This window comes from Sus scrofa, chromosome 1 (genome assembly GCF_000003025.6).
Source record: "Sus scrofa isolate TJ Tabasco breed Duroc chromosome 1, Sscrofa11.1, whole genome shotgun sequence".
Classification (NCBI taxonomy): Eukaryota; Metazoa; Chordata; class Mammalia; order Artiodactyla; family Suidae; genus Sus; species Sus scrofa.
Genome location: NC_010443.5, coordinates 95,755,852 through 95,775,315, shown reverse-complemented (window position 1 = coordinate 95,775,315; position 19,464 = coordinate 95,755,852). Strand labels below are relative to the sequence as shown.

At 41.3% G+C, this 19,464-nt stretch overlaps 1 protein-coding gene across 1 annotated transcript; it reads right to left on the bottom strand.

The window, feature by feature from the left end:
• On the bottom strand, nucleotides 1,071-19,019 carry HAUS1 (HAUS augmin like complex subunit 1). Its single transcript, NM_001185166.1, is given in 9 exon segments — nucleotides 1,071-1,312; nucleotides 5,101-5,148; nucleotides 5,384-5,455; nucleotides 6,538-6,603; nucleotides 7,277-7,400; nucleotides 8,982-9,116; nucleotides 10,927-11,062; nucleotides 17,923-18,097; nucleotides 18,975-19,019. Coding segments are annotated over 9 exon segments (837 nt in total). The 5' UTR covers nucleotides 19,005-19,019; the 3' UTR covers nucleotides 1,071-1,261.

The window sequence follows — 19,464 nt, the reverse complement described above, 5'->3', positions numbered from 1 at the left end:
AGGGATTGAACCTGCATCCTCATGGATACTACTCAGGTTCATTACTGCTGAGCCACAATGGGAACTTCCGCTTCTTTTTTTTTTGGTTGGCTGCATGCACCCACAACATATAGAAGTTCTTGGGGCTAGGGATTGAATCAGGGCTGTAGCAGTGAAAACGCCAAGTAGTTAAGCTGCAGGCCACCAGGGAAGTCCAAAAAACTTCTTGATTCCATGGTAGAATTTTTTTTTTTTTTTTGGTCTTTTCTAGGGCCGTACAGAGGCATATGGAGGTTCCCAGGCTAGAGGTCTAATTGGAGCTGTAGCTGCCGGCCTACACCACAGCCACAGCAACATAGGATCCGAGCCACATCTGCAACCTACACCACAGCTCACAGCAACGCCAGATCCTTAACCCACTGAGCGAGGCCAGAGATCGAACCCGAAACCTCACGGTTCCTGGTTGGAGTCATTAACCACTGAGCCACGATGGGAACTCCCAGAAAATTATTTAAATTACAAAAAAGTACATGGTGAAAATTCCCTTTCTTCTTCTCTACACATCTGTCAAGGTTTAATTTTATTTATGAAAAATTTTGCCATTCAGGAAATTTTAGTATTTCAAAATTTTCAGACATTTCAATCATTTTATTTATGGCTTCTGGATTTTGGTTATTATAGTTCTCTATGATTATTTAAAAATCAAAACATGAAAACTCCTCCATGATTTCTTTTGTTATCTTTTTAAAAATGTATATATATTTAAATCTTTAATTTCTAGGAATTTTCCTGACATAAAGTGTGAAGTATATATAGGTCTCCATCATGTGTTGAATTATTCTATCTTCCTAATATTGACTTAAAGGGTCATATTTTTCAGAAACTAAATTCCTGTATATATTAACATTTGGAGGTAGGCAGGTGAAAGAATGACAGCAAATCCTGGTTGGGGGGAGAAAAATAACTAAAGGACACTCCCCTTTCACTTAGCTGACCTGATGAGCCACTGCATGAACTGCATGATGTTTATTCACCTAAGAGAACTACTGAAAGATGTTTAACTACCACCAACACAGAAAACTAATGTTTTTGAAATGAAAGTGATGTATTTGGGCATAAGAATGCAATATACAACCAGAAACCACTATCCTATCAATAATGACATTATTATCTCATCAAAGAACACAGAAATTAAGTTATTAAAGACTGCTATGGCGAAATAATTCTTTAAAGTCCTATTCAATTTACTGTGTTAAGAACGATGAAATTTATTTGGCTTTGGTCACAGTTCCATCATGTTTACTTTCTTTGTAAGTTCAGCTTCAATTGTATCCTACAGGAAAAAAAGAAACATCAGAAATATTATAAATAAGGACATTAAAAAAGGTGCTCTAACTTCTCATGTTATTTAAAACAAAGAAAGCAAAAAGGAAAAACATTTAAACGGACAATTTTAAAAAATACCATTATGGGCGTTCCTGTGTGGCATAGTGGAAACGAATCTGACTAGGAACCATGAGGTTTCGGGTTTGATCCGTGGCCTTGCTCAGTGGGTTAAAGATCCGGGTGTTGCTGTGGCTGTGGTGTTAGGTCACAGACAAGGCTCGGATTTGGCATTGCTGTGGCTGTGGCGTAGGCTGGCAGCTACAGCTCTGAATGGACCTCTAGCCTGGGAATCTCCATATACTGCAGTCTCGGCCCTAAAAAGACCAAAATAAATAAATAAATAAATAAAATAAAAATACCGTTAGGAACATTAAATAATGCTCTGGCATATTTCTTGCTTTACATCCCCCCCACCTTCCCAAACCCCCAAATTTTCAGACTCCTGATTCTAATAAACATCTAAAGGGGGAAAAAATGAGATGAATGAATGCAATGATACATGAATAGATTTTTTTCTGACCTTTACCCCTCAAACAACATGCTTCTACAATGCCTCTCATCACTCTTTTCCAACCGCATTGCCACTGTTTTCATTACTTCTCATCTGGCCTAAATAGGCCAACTGGTTTCTGCAAATTTCTTTTTTCTTTTCTTTTTTTTTTTTTTTTTTTTTTGTCTTTTGTCTTTTTTGTTGTTGTTGTTGTTGTCATTGTTGCTATTTCTTGGGCCGCTCCCGTGGCATATGGAGGTTCCCAGGCTAGGGGTTGAATCGGAGCTGTAGCCACCGGCCTACGCCAGAGCCACAGCAACGCGGGATCCGAGCCGCGTCTGCAACCTACACCACAGCTCACGGCAACGCCGGATCATGAACCCACTGAGCAAGGGCAGGGATCGAACCCACAACCTCATGGTTCCTAGTCGGATTCGTTAACCATTACGCCACGACGGGAACTCCATGCAAATTTCTTTCTCCCTTCTGTAATCCACCCTTTACATTGATTCCAGAAAAATCTTTTTTTTTTTTTTCCTTTTGTCTTATTAGGGCGTGCGGCCTAACCCACTGATCGAGGCCAAGGATCGAACTCACAACCTCATGGTTCCTAGTCAGTTTCGTTTCCGCTGCACCACGACGGGAACTCCCAGAAAAATCTTCTTAAAAGTCCTGGCCTGATCCAAAGCATAACCTTGATCACATATCTTTTTAGCTTAAAAACAAGGAGGGAGTTCCCATTGTGGCTCGGTTGGTTACAAACCCAACTAGTATCCATGAGGATGCAGGTTCAATCCCTGGCCTCGCTCAGTGGGTTAAGGATCCGGCATTGCTGTGAGCTGTGGTATAGGTCGCAGACATGGCTCAGATCCCAGGTTGCTGTGGCTGTGATGTAGGCCAGCAGCTGCAGCTCTGATTGGACCCCTAGCCTAGGAACTTTCATATGCTGCAGGTGTGGCCCTGAAAAGCAAAGCAAAACAAACAGAAACTTTCAGTGGTCCACTACAGCCCCGAAGTTCAACCATCTTTATACTGAAGGTTCTTCATCTCATAAACCAGTTGCTCTTTCTCAGCCCTATCTTCCACGGTATCCTCCTAAGCAGCTGGACTGCCAAAGCTTGGAAAAGTCCTCCATTTTTCAGCTCTTATGTTTCTGCTAATGTCTTTTGCCTGGAATATTCTCTCAACTCCCCTTTTCCACCCAGGAAAACACATACAAAAATTTCAAAGACCACTATGTTTTTTTGGCTGCACTCACAGCATGTGGAAATTCCTGGGCCAGGGACTGAACCCATGCCACAGCAGCAACCGAGGCCACTGCAGTGACAAGGTCGGAACCTTAACCTGCTGCACCACAAGGTAACTCCCAACATATATGTTTTTATCAAAGGCAATATATATATGTATCAAAAGAGTATTAAAAGATGCATGAGAATGAAACACAGCAATTTTGGGACTTTGGTTTACCCCTGAGTAGGAAGGAAAGAAAGAGGAGGAAGGGAGCTTTAGTTATGTTAGGTGGTAACTGTAGGGTGGAAAAGAACTAAAATGTGGCAAAAGCCAGAGGCTTTGCAACAAAAAGAACCTCATGAAATACAAACCTTCAAAACAAAAATAGCTGGAGAAACTATTTAATTGTAGCAACATAACTTGTATCTTCCCTGTTTCTCAAGCTATCACAAACTGTGCTAAAAATAGAATGTGTTAAAAATAGAAACTACCAGTTCAAAGGATGCAACAAGATTAAGACAAGGGCTTAATCTGTAATACACACAAACAATTTATACAACTGGACAGCAAAGAAAACAACAATCCAATTGAAAAATGGGCGAAAGACCTGAATAGACATTTCTCTAAAGAACATATACAGATGGCCAACAAGCACATAAAAAATGCTCAACATTACTGATTATTAGAGAAATGCAAATCAAAACTACTATGAAGTACCACCTCACACCTGGCAGAATGGCCACCATTAATAAGTCCACAAATAACAAATGCTGGAGAGTGTGTGGAGAAAAGGGAAGCCTCTTGCACTGTTGGTGGGAATGTAAACTGGTACAACCACTATGGAAAACAGTATGGAGGTACCTCAGAAAACTATATATAGAACTACCATATGACCCAGCAATCCCACTCTAGGGTGTATAACCCGACAAAACTTTCCTTGAGAAAGATACATGCACCTGTGTGTTCACTGCAGCACTATTCACCCGTGTGTTCACTGCAGCACTATTCACAATAGCCAAGACATAGAAACAACCTAAAGGTCCATCTATCTACACATGAATGGATTAAGAACATGTGGTGTATATACATAATGGAATACTACTCAGCCATAAAAAGGAACAAAATAATGTATGGAAATAGAGACTCTCATACTAAGTGAAGTAAGTCAGAAAGAGAAAGACAAATACCATACGGTATCACTTATATCTGGAATCTAATATATGGCACAAATGAACCTTTCCACAGAAAAGAAAATCATGGACATGGAGAACAGACTTGTGGTTGCCAAGGGGGAGGGGAAGGGAGTGGGATGGACTGGGAACTTGGGGTTAATAGATGCAAATTATTGCCTTTGGAATGGATAAGCAATGAGATACTGCTGTATAACACTGGGGACTATATGTAGTCACTTGTGATAGAGCATGATAATGTGAGAAAAAGGAATGTATATATGTATGTGTGACTGGGTCACCTTGCTCTACAGTAGAAAATTGACAGAACACTGTAAACCAGCTATAATGGAAAAAAATAAAAATCATTAAATTAAAAAAAAATAGAAATTACCGGGAATTCTCTTGTGACTCAGGGGTTAACAAAACTGACTAGGATCCATGAGGATGTGGATTCGATCCCTGGCCTTGCTCAGTGGGTTAAGGATCTGGCATTGCCATGAGTTGTGGTGTAGGTCGAAATGTGGCTTGGTTCCTGTGCTGCTGTGACTGTGTTGTAGCTCTGATTCAACCCCTAGCCTGGGAACTTCCACGTGCCATGGGTGTAACCCTAAAAAGAAAAACAAAAAGTAGAAAATACCCCTTTCCCTATATAACTAGCTGCTCTCTAAGCTGCAGGGAGCCTAAGCTCTCTCTGCTCAGTGCTCCCAGCCACTCTGTTAATTGATAAACCTGCTTGAGATCTCATTGCTCCCATCTCTGCCTCTATCTTTCCTGCCATTTCTAACAAGTTATGTCAGCATTTATTTTTTAAAAGTCTGAAGGAAAAAACATGGAACTACTTACTAATTCTCGCTTTGCTTCTTCAATTTTCACCTGAGCAAGAGATGGATTCTTAAGGAAAATAAAATAAGGAAAGATAATGTTGCTTCAACAGGGACGCAAGGCGAAAAAAACTAACAATCATTTTCAAAACACAAAAAACCTTATAGAAAGTATATCCAATGTACATACAATGATGAATTTCAGCATAGACTTTAAACCCTTAAACATGGACCCAGTATTTTCATGATCGTTTATTGCCCTTGGGGAAAACTGGAGGAGAAGAATTATTCATAAAAATAATTACCGGCATCAAATCTAAATAGGACTCCAATTTTTTCTTCAAAGGCATAGTCTGTTGTTTTAGTTCTGCCAGTTTCTGGAGGTTTAAAAAAACAAAACAAAACCCACAGAGTTATAGAGTAATAGGGGTATTCAAAATGTAACTAAACACTGCCCATTTCTTATTTTTTTTTCTTTCTTTTTTTTGGCTGCACCTGTGATATGCAGAAGTCCCCAGGCCAGGGATTGAACCTGTGCCACAGCAGCTACACTAGCCACAGCAATGACAACTCTGGATTCTTAGTCTGCTGACCCACCAGGGAACTTTCAACACTGCCCATTTCCGAAATTTTATTTGTCACGTTTATTATGACAAAGCATTAACATTCGGATATTTAAAATAATGTAACAAATAAAGAGCTTCAAAGATAAATGGCTACCAAAGGAAACAATTTTTATAAGGTGCGAAAACAGGAAAGTTATCCTCCCATTTATGAAGAATAAGATTTTAAATGTGCTGCCTAGAAATACAAAATAACGTGATTAAGAGGAATCAGAATGTCAGGGAATAACTGACATACATATTTATGAACTGTCAATTTTAGAGTCCAAAATCAAAGGACAAAACAAAACACAAGACCCCTTGTTTCTCCCTCTTCCCACAAAAATAGATAGAACCTTTATACAACCTAAAGCCCCAGAATTGCACCCTCTAGGAGTTTGGGGCCTGTTTTTTTGCTATACACTGAAAGAGAAGAAAGAGGAGGACCTACATGGTCAGCTTGTAGTCTCTCGATACATGTGTTCAATAAATAAATCAATAACATATAACTGACTCCAGCAAGGAGTTCCAAACATATAGCAATAAGTAAAGGAAATCAAACAATTGCAAGAAAATTATAGCTAAACCAGTAATAAAGATATAAATATTGGTGAACATAAAGTACAGAGGTAAAGGGAAAAAAACCAGATCATCACTGAATAAAGATCCACAGAAAGAAACAAATGAAAAAGCAGATTGTGCCCCAATTTTTATTTATTTTTTTGACTGTGGGATCTCACTTCCCAGATGGAACCTGCGCTGCAGTGGTGAAGGTGCCACATCCTAACCACTAGACCTTTAGGGAAGCCCTGCACTAATATTTTAAAGAAAATTAAACTGGGTTAAAGTCAGCTCACCTCTGAAAGTGCTACCAGTGACTGATGAGACAGAGAAGCATCCATTCCCCTGGCTGAAAGTTGCTTCTACAATGAAAAAAAAGGGAGTTCAGTTTAAAAAATTATTTTGCATGTGACCATCATAAATATCTTCAATATTTAACACTATAAAGAGAAGCTACAGGAGCTCCCGTTGTGGTGCAGTGTAAACAAATCCGACTAGGAACCATGAGGTTACAGGTTCGATTCCTGGCCTCATTCAGTGGGTTAAGGATCCAGCATTGCTGTGAGCTGTGGTGTAGGCTGCAGACGCGGCTTGGATCCTGTGCTGCTGTGGCTGTGGCATAGGCTGGCAGCTGTAGCTCCGACTGGACCCCTAGCCTAAGAATCTCCATATGCTGCAAGTGTGGCCCTAAAAAGGAAAAAAAAAAAAAAAAAAAAAAAAAAAGAAGCTACAAAACAAGAATGAAAAACTATACCTGCTTCTAAGCACTTTTAGGTTGTATGTCAATCATTTCAGACAGTCAGAGATTTGTGACAAGATGAGTACAGTGCTTAAAACACTGAGCTTCAGGGCCTGGCTGCCTGCATTTGAACTGCCATCTGCTGCTAAGTAGCTGTATAACCCTGGGCAAGTTACCTATTTTCTCTGCAGTTCCTTTGTCATAAAAAGGGAAAAGTAATACTGCCTCATTGTGAGGATGAAAGTGAAAAAGAAAAGTCTGAAAAGAGCTAAATACATTCAGCCCTCCATACAAACCTCTGCAGCTCTAATTCCAGATCTGAACTCCTCTGCCTTGGCTTTTAGGAAGTCCATGTTCTGAAGACGATTGTCAACTTTGGCTCTTTCCATGGACAGATGCAACTCTGCCTTCTTCAGATCCCTTTAAAAAGTAAAGTTGAGGATATTTTCTTCTCGATGAGATTATTATAAAAAGAAACTCTATTACGTTTTGAATTCAACTCTCGATTAGCCAAGAGCAGATAACATACTTGATGGCTTTTCTACCATAGATCTTATAACCCTGAATGCTTCAGTGCATTCTTCTAGGTCATCTTACCCTCCATGTTGCCACCTGGGATTTTTCTCAAGGAATGCTGAATCATTTTAAGATTAATCTATGCCAATGCTTCTTTTTAAAAATTTATTATTTTTAAATTATTTTTTTCCTTCTTTTTTTCCTATGGCAATTATTCTTTTGGGGGGAAGAGGGAGCCACACCCGCAGCATATGAAGTTCCCAGGCTAGGGGTAGAATCGGAGCTACAGCTGCTGGCCTACGCCGCAGCCATAGCCACGAAGGATCCAAGCCGCCTCTGCAACCTACACCACAGCTCATGGCAACACCGGATTGCCAACCCACTGAGCAAGGCCAGGGATCGAACCTGAATCCTCATGGATCCTAGTTGGGTTTGTAAACCGCTGAACTATGAAGGGAACTCTGGCAATTATTCTTCAACAAAGTAGATCTGCTGCTTACAAAATTGACTTAGCGGAGCTCCCGTCGTGGCTCAGTGGTTAACGAATCCGACTAGGAACCATGAAGTTGTGGGTTCAATTCCTGGCCTTGCTCAGTGGGTTAAGGATCCGGCGATGCCGTAAGCTATGGTATAGGTTGCAGACGCGGCTCAAATCCCGCATTGCTGTGGCTCTGGCAAAGGCCAGGGGCTACAGCTCTGATTAGACCCCTAGCCTGGGAACCTCCATATGCCGCAGGAGTGGCCCTAGAAAAAGCAAAAAGACAAAAAAAAAAAAAAAAAAAAAAAGAAAAGAAAAAAGTGACTTAGCAGATCCTAAAGAGGTCCCAAAGGCCTCTCGTCTAAATGTGACATGATGCAAGGTTTTGTATATACATAGCCAATATCTGTTGGAAAATTTACACACAACCAAATTACTTGTGTATATACATACTCCCCATCCACAGCGTCTAGTCTCTGGGGCTAGAGGGCCCTGAAGAAGGTCCACAACATCAAGAGGGATACCAGAGTAAGAAAGGGAGACAAAATATAATGTGACTTTAAGTTGCACTATGGTTTATCAGTTAAAAAAATTCACATACATTTTGAAAATCAAAAACATTATTTGTAGAAAAGAGGGAAAAAAGTAATAAACAGTATAAAGTAAAGGGTAAAAGTATGTACCCAACCTCTCCTACCTTCACCTATGTCACTTCCTACTTAAAAAAAAATTTATTGGAGCCCCTACTGTGGCACGGCAGGTTAAGGATTCAGCATTGCCACAGCTATGGCTCAGGTCACAGCAGGGGCTCAGATTTGAACCTTGGCCCAGGAACTTCCATATGCCACAGGTACAGCCAAAAGAAAAAACTCACAATAAAAACGTTTTATCTTCCCATTTCCTAAGGTGTTGTTTTAAATCATATCTATTGCCAAAACTAAATCTTACAGTGTCCTGTTATTGCCTTCATAATAAACATTGTCACCATTTCCAACTCATTTACTTACTCTCGTAGACATTTTTCTAATACTAAAGCTGCAGTTAGATTTTTCTCCAGTTTTCCCAGTTCAAGCTGGATTTCTTCATTTTTGGATTTGGTGCGAAAAAGATCAGAGGTCAAATCATTCACTGCAGGGATAAAACTAAAAGAAGACTCTGGTCACATAGATGAACATTAAGGACAGTAATTACAATTATTCCTCATTTCTAAAAATGATTTTGTTTCTATATGGGGTATCTTTAACCAAGATATTTCATACTCTTGATATTTTACATGGTGCTCTCATTGCCTGAAAGACTCTTCAGTTGGAAAATTTCCATTTGTCTTTCAAAACTCAAATAAGACTCCTACCCTAGAACACACTACCCCTTTCTCTGTGCTTCCGTGCTACCACTTGTATTTTCTTGTACTATGGCAGACTTCAAACTAAGTTACAATTTTACATGCTCATCTCCCTTAATTTACCTTGAGCAGAGAGACTGGCATTTATTATTCTGTTCATTTCTGCTCCACAGTGCCTATGTGGGTGTGCGTGCGCATGTACGCACACACACACACACACACGTAGAAAGAGAGAGAAAGAGGGAAGGGGGGAAGATAGAGAGTTTCATATAGAGTTATATGTAGGAGTTCCCATCTTGGCGAAGTGGAAAAGAATCTGACTAGGAACCATGAGGTTGTGGGTTCCATCCCTGGCCTCGCTCAGTGGGTTAAGGATCTGGTGTTGCCGTGAATGTGGTGTAGGTTGCAAACTTGTCTCAGATCTGGCGTTGCTGTGGCTGTGGCGTGGGCTGGCAGCTGTAGTTCCAATTAGATCCCTAGCCTGGAAACTTCCATATGTTGCCAGCGTGGCCCTAAAAAGCAAAAAAAAAAAGAGAGTTACATATATATATATATATACTATATGCCTAGTATACAATTAGTATTTGGTACCTGCTGAATTGACTTAGTTATAGATTTCTTAGTTCTAGGTTTCTGCTACCATAAGACCCTACATGATCTTATACCTAAAACTCAACTGTTCATGCGTGCACGCACACATACACACATATATATTCCAAGCCCTTGTTTCAGCCCTTAAGCAGAATAGCTACATAGTTTTCTGATTATAAATTGGAGTGGTAGTCTTAGTTAAGATGCAGGCACCAGTGATAGTCCTATGGACTTTGGAGTCAGACTGGGTTTGAATCCCAACTCTGCCATCTACTACCTCAGAGAAATTATTCAACCCACCCCTCCTGAACCTCAGCTTCCTCTTAAGGTTGTTAGAAGAATAATGTCATGATATAGGTGAGATGCCTGTTACAAAGAATGAAGGTATTTATTTATTTATTGGTCTTTTTAGGGCCGCACCTGCGGCCTATGGAAGTTCCCAGGCTACGGATCAAATCAGAGCTGCAGCTGCTGGCCTACACCACAGCCACAGCAAGGTGGGATCAGGGCCCCATCTGTGACCTACACCACACAGCAACGACAGAGCCAGATCCTTAACCCACTGAGTGAGGCCAGAGATTGAACCCACATCTCATGGATACTAGTCAGATTCTTAACCCGCTGAACTACAATGGGAACTCCAAATGAAGTTCTTTAACCTACTCTTTCCAGTAGGGTAGGGACGTAACCAAAACTCACTATGCTCAACCAGATGTTTTAGCCTACTGCTTTTCTTATTTTTCACAAGGAACAATGTGATACCTAATCCCTTTTCAAATATACATGAGAATCAACCTCACATATCTAATCCTGAAAGAAAAGATTACAATTTAACTAACACCAGGTTTACCTGAGTGAATTACACATACTCACTAGCAATGATAAGGAGTTAACAAAATTCAGGGTTTCTAACATATTGTTAATTTCCTATATAGAATTATCCTGAGAAACAAAAGCTCCTTAGGTCAATAACTTATAGCATATGCAACTGCAGAAACTAAAACTGTCACAAGAATTACCTAGCTAGTGAGGTATCCTTTGTTTCAAGGGCCACTGCACTGTCAACCAAAGCATTCAGATACTTAGAGCCAGCGCTAGAGAGATTGGCAGGGGAAAAGTTCACACTCTCCATGAGAAGGTCTTGAAGATGCTTGGCTGAAAAGACATAAGAATTCTATGATGACTAAGATCTTTATTTTGCTTTAATTTTTAAGTTTTATTGAAATTTTTCACATATTATATAATCCACCCATCTAAAGTATATAATTCAATGGCTTTTACTATATACCCATAAATACCAACAATTTCAGAACATTTTAATCACCCCAAAAGAAATCTCACACTCCTAACTCATCATTTTCAAACTCCCCAACCCATGAAGCCCTAACAACCACAATCTATATTCTGTCTCTTTTCATTTGCCTATTCTAGATGTTTCATATGTCATATCATATGGTATGTGGCCTCTGTGACTGGCTTCTCTCACTTAACATAACAGCTTCAGGGTTCATCCATGGTGTAGCAGGTAACAGCATTTCATTCCTTTTTAATTCCATTGTACAGATTTATCACATTTTATTTATCCATTCATTCACTGATGAACACCTTGAGTGCTTCCACATTTGGTCTATTATTATGAATAATATTGCTACAAACATCTACATATAGGAGTTCCCGTCATGGCTCAGCAGATAACATGAACCCGACCAGTATCCATGAGGATGCAGGTTCGATTCCTGGCCTCACTCAGTGGGTAAAGCATTTAAGCAACTGGCCATGCCATGAGCTGTGGTGTAGGTTTCAGACGTGGCTCAGATCCCACATTGCTGTGGCTGTGGTAGTGTAGGTGAGCAGCTGAAAGTGTGATTCAGCCCCTGGCCTATGAATTTCCATGTGTCGCAGGTGTGGCTCTAAAAAAAAAAAAAAAAAATTCTATGTATAGGTTTTTATATAAATATATTTTTCCATTTTTCTTGGGTATATACCTAGGAGTGGAACAGCTGGTCATATGGTAACTCCATGGTTAACTGCTTGAAGACTTGTCAGCCTGTTTTCCAAAGCTATTAATTTTACATTCCCACTAGAAGTGTATGAAATTTGCAATTTCTCTACATTTTCACCTTCACCAAGTTATTCTTTTTGCAGCGATTATTAAAAGAACTGAATAATGATCAATAAAATGATAATAAGGCGTGAACATTTGTCTTTTTTTTTTTTTTTTACAGCCACACCTATGGCATGCAGAAGTTCCTGGGCCAGGGATCAAACCTGCACCACAGCAGCAACCAGAGCCACAGCAGTCACACCAGATCCCCAACCTGCTGAGCCACCAGAGAACTCCTAATATTTATCTTTTTGACTATAGCCATACTTGTAGATGTAAAGTGGAATATGGTTTTGAGTTGCATGTCCCTGATGGCTAACAATGCTATACTTACTAGACATTTGTATATCTTTCTGGGAGAAATGTATATTCATTTTCCTCATCCATTTTTTTTTTCTTTTTATGGACGCATCTGTGGCATATGTAAGTTCCCAGGCTAGGGGTCGAATCGGAGCTGCAGCTGTAGGCCGAAATCAGAGCCACAGCCACATCAAATCTGAGCTGCATCTGTGATCCATGCTGTAGCTGTTGGTAATGCCAGATCCTTAACCCACTTAGTGAGGCCAGGGATTGAACCTGCATCCTCACAGAAACTACGTCAGATTCTTAATCCGCTCACCCACAATGGGAACTTCCCCTTGAGTCTAAAATTGCTATTATTCAGAGACATAAGATTTTTTTTTCCATCTTTTTGCCTTTTCTAGGACTGCTTCCCACAGCATATGGAGGTCCCCAGCCTAGGGGTTTAATCAGAGCTGTAGCCACCAGCCTACGCCAGAGCCACAGCAATGCGGGATCCGAGCTGTGTCTGCAACCTACACCACAGCTCGCAGCAACACCGGATCCTTAGCCCACTGAGAAAGATCAGGGATCAAACCCGCAACGTCATGCTTCCTAGTCGGATTCGTTAACCACTGTGGCACGATGGGAACTCCAAGAATTATTTATGTGTTACAGATAGAAATTCCTCATCCTATATACGATTTGCAAATATTTTCTCTCATTCTGTGGATTGTCTTTTCATTTACTTGATGGTCCTTTGAGAACAAAAGGTTTTAATTTTGATGATGTCCAATTTACCTACTTTTTCTTTTGTTGCTTGTGTTCTTAGAAGTCATTGCCAAATCCAAGATCATGAAGATACAGACTAATGATTGTCTTCTGAGTTTCAGATTTAGCTCTTACATTTAGGTTTTTCATTCAATTCTTTTTTTTTTTTTTTTTTTTTTTTTTTTGTCTTTTTGTCTTTTTGCCATTTCTTGGGCTGCTCCCATGGCATATGGAGGTTCCCAGGCTAGGGGTCGAATCGGAGCTGTAGCCACCGGCCTACGCCAGAGCCACAGCAACGCAGGGATCTGAGCTGCGTCTACAACCTACACCACAACTCACGGCAATGCTGGATCCCTAACCCGCTGAGCAAGGCCAGGGATCGAACTCGCAACCTCATGGTTCCTAGTCAGATTCGTTAACCACTGGGATCGAACCCGCAACCTCATGGTTCCTAGTCAGATTCGTTAACCACTGAGCCACAACGGTAACTCCTTGAGTTAATTCTTATATATTATCTGAGGCAGGGTTTAACTTCATTTTTATCCACATGGATATCTAACTAGCCCAGTACTATTCATTGAAAAGGCTATTCTTGCCTCTGTTAAATTGTCTTGTTACCTTTGCCAAAAATCAATCCACCAGGTGTTTGACTTCCAACATAACAGTATGAGTTCTGGTGACCTACTTTCCAATGAAATTGGTGAAAATTGTAAAAACAAAACAAAACAAAAACCCAAAACAAAACACAACTATTTAAAGCTTCTGGAAATGGTTCTAAGGACAAACAGCAAATGAAGAAATACCTATTCAAGACAATCTATGAAAATTCAATGAGGAAAGTGAGAGTTTGTGGTATTAGAATCAAGACCATTCTCTCCTCCTCTCTCCTAGCTCAGCAGCAGAGACTCCACTCCACACTGTTTAGGACAAAGGGCTCCCTCCGCCCTCAGTTCTCAATCAGAGGGCTTTCTTTCTGGGAGGAACAGGTGTTTCTCATCCTTCTACCAACTATCGATTGCTGAGATTAAGTCCTAGGCAAATGTGGTTGAGAGGTGCAGGATTTCTTCTTCCATTCAACCATTGCTCTTGGAATGAAAGCTTTGACTTGGGTAAGGTGTACTGAGAATACTGAAGCCCTAATGGCCTGTACCATGGCTCATGAAGTAGTGGTTCCACGCTAAGAAAGGCAAGCCATGATGACACAAGGGAGCTGCACGCCCCTCCACCAAGCACTCACCATCTACACCAACAGTGGTGTCACCCAGAAAAAAGCTTGCCATCATCCCCAGCTTGAGCACAAGTTCAGAGATTTTGTTTGCAGGGAGAAGTATGCCATAAAACAGCTCTCAACATCCTCCCAATGGAACTGAGTGCATTTACAACAAAGTCCAGAGAAGTTCAGTGGGATCCAGTGTTGCCAAAGCTGCGGCTTAGGTCTCGACTGTGGCTCAGATCTGATCCCTGGCCTGGGAGCTCCATATGCCACAGAGCAGCCAAAAATGACAACAAAATGTTTATAACATATTGTTGGGTTTTTTATATATGTATATATATGTAAATATATATACTAAAAATAGGACAAAGGATGTGGTGGGAATAAAGGTGTAAAGGGCAAGGAAATGACTACAGATAGTAACCATTATAACAATATAGTATTAAGTCTACAATGTTATCAGATATAATATATCTAACAATAATACCAGAAAAAAGGTGGGGAGGAATAGAGCTAGATAGGGGCAACATATACCTCTCTCACTGGAATTAAGCTAGTATAAGTCTGAAGCTAAGCTGGTAAGATTTTTTTGTAAACCTGAGAACAACACTAAAAAAACTGCAAAAAAAAAAAAAAGTTAAAAAATCACTGAAGAAATTAAAATGTTACATCAGAAAATATTTACTGGAGTTCCGTCATGGCTCAGCAGAAACAAATCTGACTAGTATCCAGGAGGATGCAAGTTCGATCCCTGGCCTGGCTCAGCGGGTTAAGGATGCAATGTTGCCGTGAGCTGTGGTGTAGGTCACAGACGCAGCTCAGATCCAGCGTTGCTGTGGGTGTGGCATAGACTGGCAGCTACAGCTCTGATTCAAGCCCTAGCCTGGGAACTTCCATATGCCATGGGTGCGGCCCTAAAAAGACAAAAAGAAAAAGAAAAAGAGGGAGTTCCCATTGTGGCTCAGTGGTTAACAAATCCAACTAGGAACCATGAGGTTGCGGGTTCGATCCCTGGCCTTGCTCAGTGGGTTAAGGATCTGGTGTTGCCATGAGCTGTGGTGTAGGTTGCAGACATGGCTCGGATCCCGCGTTGCTGTGGCTCTGGGTAGGCTGGCGTCTACAGCTCCGATTCAACCCCCTAACCTAGAAACCTCCATATGCCACAGGAGTGGCCCTAGAAAGGGCAAAAAGACAAAAAAAAAAAAGAAGAAGAAGAAGAAGAAAAAATTTACTTAATGGAAAAGAAAGTAGTGGAAAAATAGTGGGGCAAAATATATGATATATGATATATAGAAAATTAAAAGTAAGTTGGAAGGAGTTCCCGTGGTGGCTCAGTGGTTAACGAATCCGACTAAGAACCATGAGGTTCGGATTCGATCCCTGGCCTTGCTCAGTGTGGGTTAAGGATCTGGCGTTGCAGTGAGCTGTGGTGTAAGTTGCAGACAAGGCTCAGACTGCACATTGCTGTGGCTCTGGCATAGGCTTGGCAGCTACAACTCCGATTAGACCCCTAGGCTGGGAACCTCCATATGCCATGGGTGCAGCCCTAGAAAAGGCAAAAAGACGGAAAAAAAAAACAAAGGTAAGCTGGAAGATGTAAATCAAACTATATCAACGATAACATTAAATGGGAATGGATTAAGTAATCCAACCAAAAGGCAGAGATAAGACTGGAAAAAAAACACCATGATCTAACTATATGTTGTCTACTGAAGATGCACTTCAGATTGAAAAATATAAATTGAGGCATACCTCAGAGATAACTGAGATCCTGATCACCATAATAAAGCAAATAACCTAACAGAGTCACATCCTTGCCCTTAACACCTTTACTTAGGTTTTTTTGTTTGCCAGTGCATATAAAAGTCATGTTTACATTGGAGTTCTTGTGGCTCAGCGGGTTAAGAACCTGAAAACAGCACCCCTGAGGATGCAGGTTCAATCCCTGGCCTTGCTCAGTGGGTGAGGGATCCGGCATTTCCACAAGCTGTGGTGTAATTCGAAACAGGCTCGGATCCGCTGCTCCTGCGGCTGTTGCTTAGGCAGACAGCTGCAGCTCCAAATCAACCCCTAGCCTGGGAACTTTCACATGGTGCAGGGATGTGGAAGGAAAAAAGCTACGTTTACATTATACTTTAGTCTATTAAGTGTGCAATAGCATTATGTCTAAAAAAATGTACATAGCTTCATTTAAAAATACCTTATCCCCAGTGGTCTACAGCATAACTACATGGTGTTGTTTCTCCAACACCTCAGATTCTGGCCCTGGAACTGCCACATGCTGTGGGTATGGTCAAATATTAAAAAAAAAAAACTTATGGTTAAAAAATAATAACCACATCTGAACCTTCAGTAAATAACCAACTTTTGGAGTTCGTGTCATGGCTCAGTGGTTAACAAATCCGACTAGGAACCATGGGGTTGTGGGTTTGATCCCTGGCCCTGCTCAGTGGGTTAAGAATCCGGTGTTGCTGTGAGCTGTGGTGTAGGTCACAGACGCGGCTCAGATCCTGCACTGCTGTGGCGTAGGCTGGCAGCTGCAGTTCTGAGTCGACCCCTAGCCTGAGAACTTCCATATGATGTGGGTGTCGCAAAAAAAAGAAAAAAAAAAAAAAACTGGAAAAAAGCACTAGAATTACAATAAAGATTGCTCTACATGCAAAACATCATATGTAACATATGTCATACACCTGCTTATGTATAGGGTAAATGTAGGTCTCATTTCTTTTATCTTTTGCATATTCCCACCTATAAAAAAGGCTTTTGTCAATCTTTATTTTTGTGGTTTGTATTATAAAAACAATGGGTGTGTTGAATACATTTTTCCAAACTACATATGCACAGTGGAAAATTCTCATGCAATCTCAGAGCAACACAGTGATTTGTTCAAGTCACATTTCATGGCTGCCTCCTCAAGTGTCTTGATGCCTCACTGCAACTAAAGCATGAAGACTGGAAAGAGACCAAAAGATGTTTTATGTGAAAGGCTAATAAGTTTAGACTCTTATATTTTAGGAGTTATATTTATTGTTTTACTATCAGAGTACCAATAAAATGTATACTATAATAAAATTTATGATTTTTTAGGTTACTGTAATAAGAGTATAAGACAAATCTGGGTAAAGAAGCAAAACTAACAAGTAGTCTACATTATAATCAGTCGTGTATACTTCAGTGTTATAAAATTTGGTTACCTATGGAGTTCCCATCGTGGCTCAGTGGTTAACAAATCTGACTAAGAACCATGAGGTTGCAGGTTCCATCCCTGGCCTTGCTCAGTGGGTTAAGGATCCGGCGTTGCCATGGCCCTGGCGTAGGCTGGCAGCTACAGCTCCAACTGGACCCCTAGCCTGGGAACCTCCATATGCCTCGGGAAGCGGCCCTAGAAAAGGCAAAAAGACAAAAAAAAAAAAAAGGATCCAGCGTTGCCGTGAGCTGTGGTGTAGGTTGCAGACGCGGCTCCGATCCCAAGCTGCTGCGGCTCTGGTGTAGGCCAGTGGCTACGGCTCCAATTCGACCCCTAGCCTGGGAACCTCCATATGCTGTAGAAGTGGCCCAAGAAATGGCAAAAAGACAAAAAAATAAATAAATAAAATAAAATTTGGTTATCTCTAGTTATCTTATCCAAAATTCTGGAATCAATCTCACCTTCTGATTCATATTCCCTTGCTTTCTGTTTCAAGTCCTCTATTACCAGGCAGACATCCCTGTCCCGGACTCTGTTGCATTCTGCAAGGTGATGTAAAATCTCCGTTGTCCGAGGATTCACCTCATATTGTGGAATGGAATGATCTCCAAATATCTTTTTCAACCATGCAGCAACCTTAACCATTAAAAGGTATACAAATTTTAGGGAGTTCCCTTGTGGCACAGTGGGTTGAGGATCCCAAGCTGTCACTGCAGCAGCTTGGGTTGCTGCTGTGGCTAGGGTTTGACCCCTGGCCTGGGGACGATCCCTGGGGAATCAAAGGGAAAAAAGGGGGAGAGGTGGCGAAAAATCTTATAAGCCTTGTTTATCACAATGGCTCAAAGCAAATATGACCAACAAGTAATTAGTAGCAAAGTAAACGTTTTCTATCAATATTCTAGCATTGAATATTGAGTGCCTCACATCCTAACTTGTCTCTAGGCAGAGAGATACCAGATGTCAGGAAATAAAAAGTGAGCAAGCAAAATGAACAAAATTACTAGAAAACAATACATCCTTTTCCAAAGCTACGTAGTATGGGCTAATATTCTGCATCATTCGAATAACTTCTAAGCTCAATATGCAGGTACTAAAGCATTATTACAGCTGAAAAGTCGGAAAAGAAGAGTGGTCTCCAACACACCACAAGCTCCGCGGTGCCAACTCCTAGAGCTGGGATGCGAGACGCGCAAGCAGGTCAGGTGTGAGAATTTAGGAGGAAGCAGCTGGGAACAGCGAGGCTTGGTTGGAAGGTGAGTTCGGGTTCAGAAGGCCCCTCAATCCCTTTTCAAGCGCGAGTCCCAGCGCGAAAGGCCGGAGAAGGAAGGTGGAGGTGAGGAATTTTAAGCAGAGAAGGGGCTCACAGATCGTGAAGGCGGGACTTAAAGATGGACCAGCAGAGCAGGCAGAGGAAGAAAGTAAAAGTGGCGAGCCCAGGAGAGCCGCAGGCGAAGCTGGTGGGTCAAAGACGCGGTTTCCCGGAGACCGCCAAGCCCCGCTCCCACCCCATCACCTGCGCCTCTTTCTCCTCCGGCGCTTCCATAGCCGCGACTCCCGCCTCTTCTCTGCGAATTTCTCGCGGGAAAAGCGCCCGGCTCACTCTGACGACCCCGCCCACACCTCGTTGGGCCGCCCCTTTTGGGGCCCGGGATTTCTGGGAGTTGTAGTTTTATCTAGGACTCTGGCCTGGTCCGTGGCTTTAACGCCGCAAGCCTCTCTTCCCTTTCCACTTTGTCCATCTTTTCGCGCTGCATGGTATAACCTCCAGGACGAGAAATAGAGCCGCTTAGAACCAGGCCGTTTTGTCTTTCCTGTACTTTTATTTCTCACTTATTTCCCATGTCTTAAAAAGATTGCCTGAAACTTTGTTTTTTTTTTTTTTTTTGGATGGCAGAAATTTGTTTTTTCCTCTGTGAATGCGTTGACTTAAAATTTTTATTTGGGAGTTCCCGTCGTGGCTTAGCGGTTAAGGAATCCAACTAGCATCCATGAGGACATGGGTT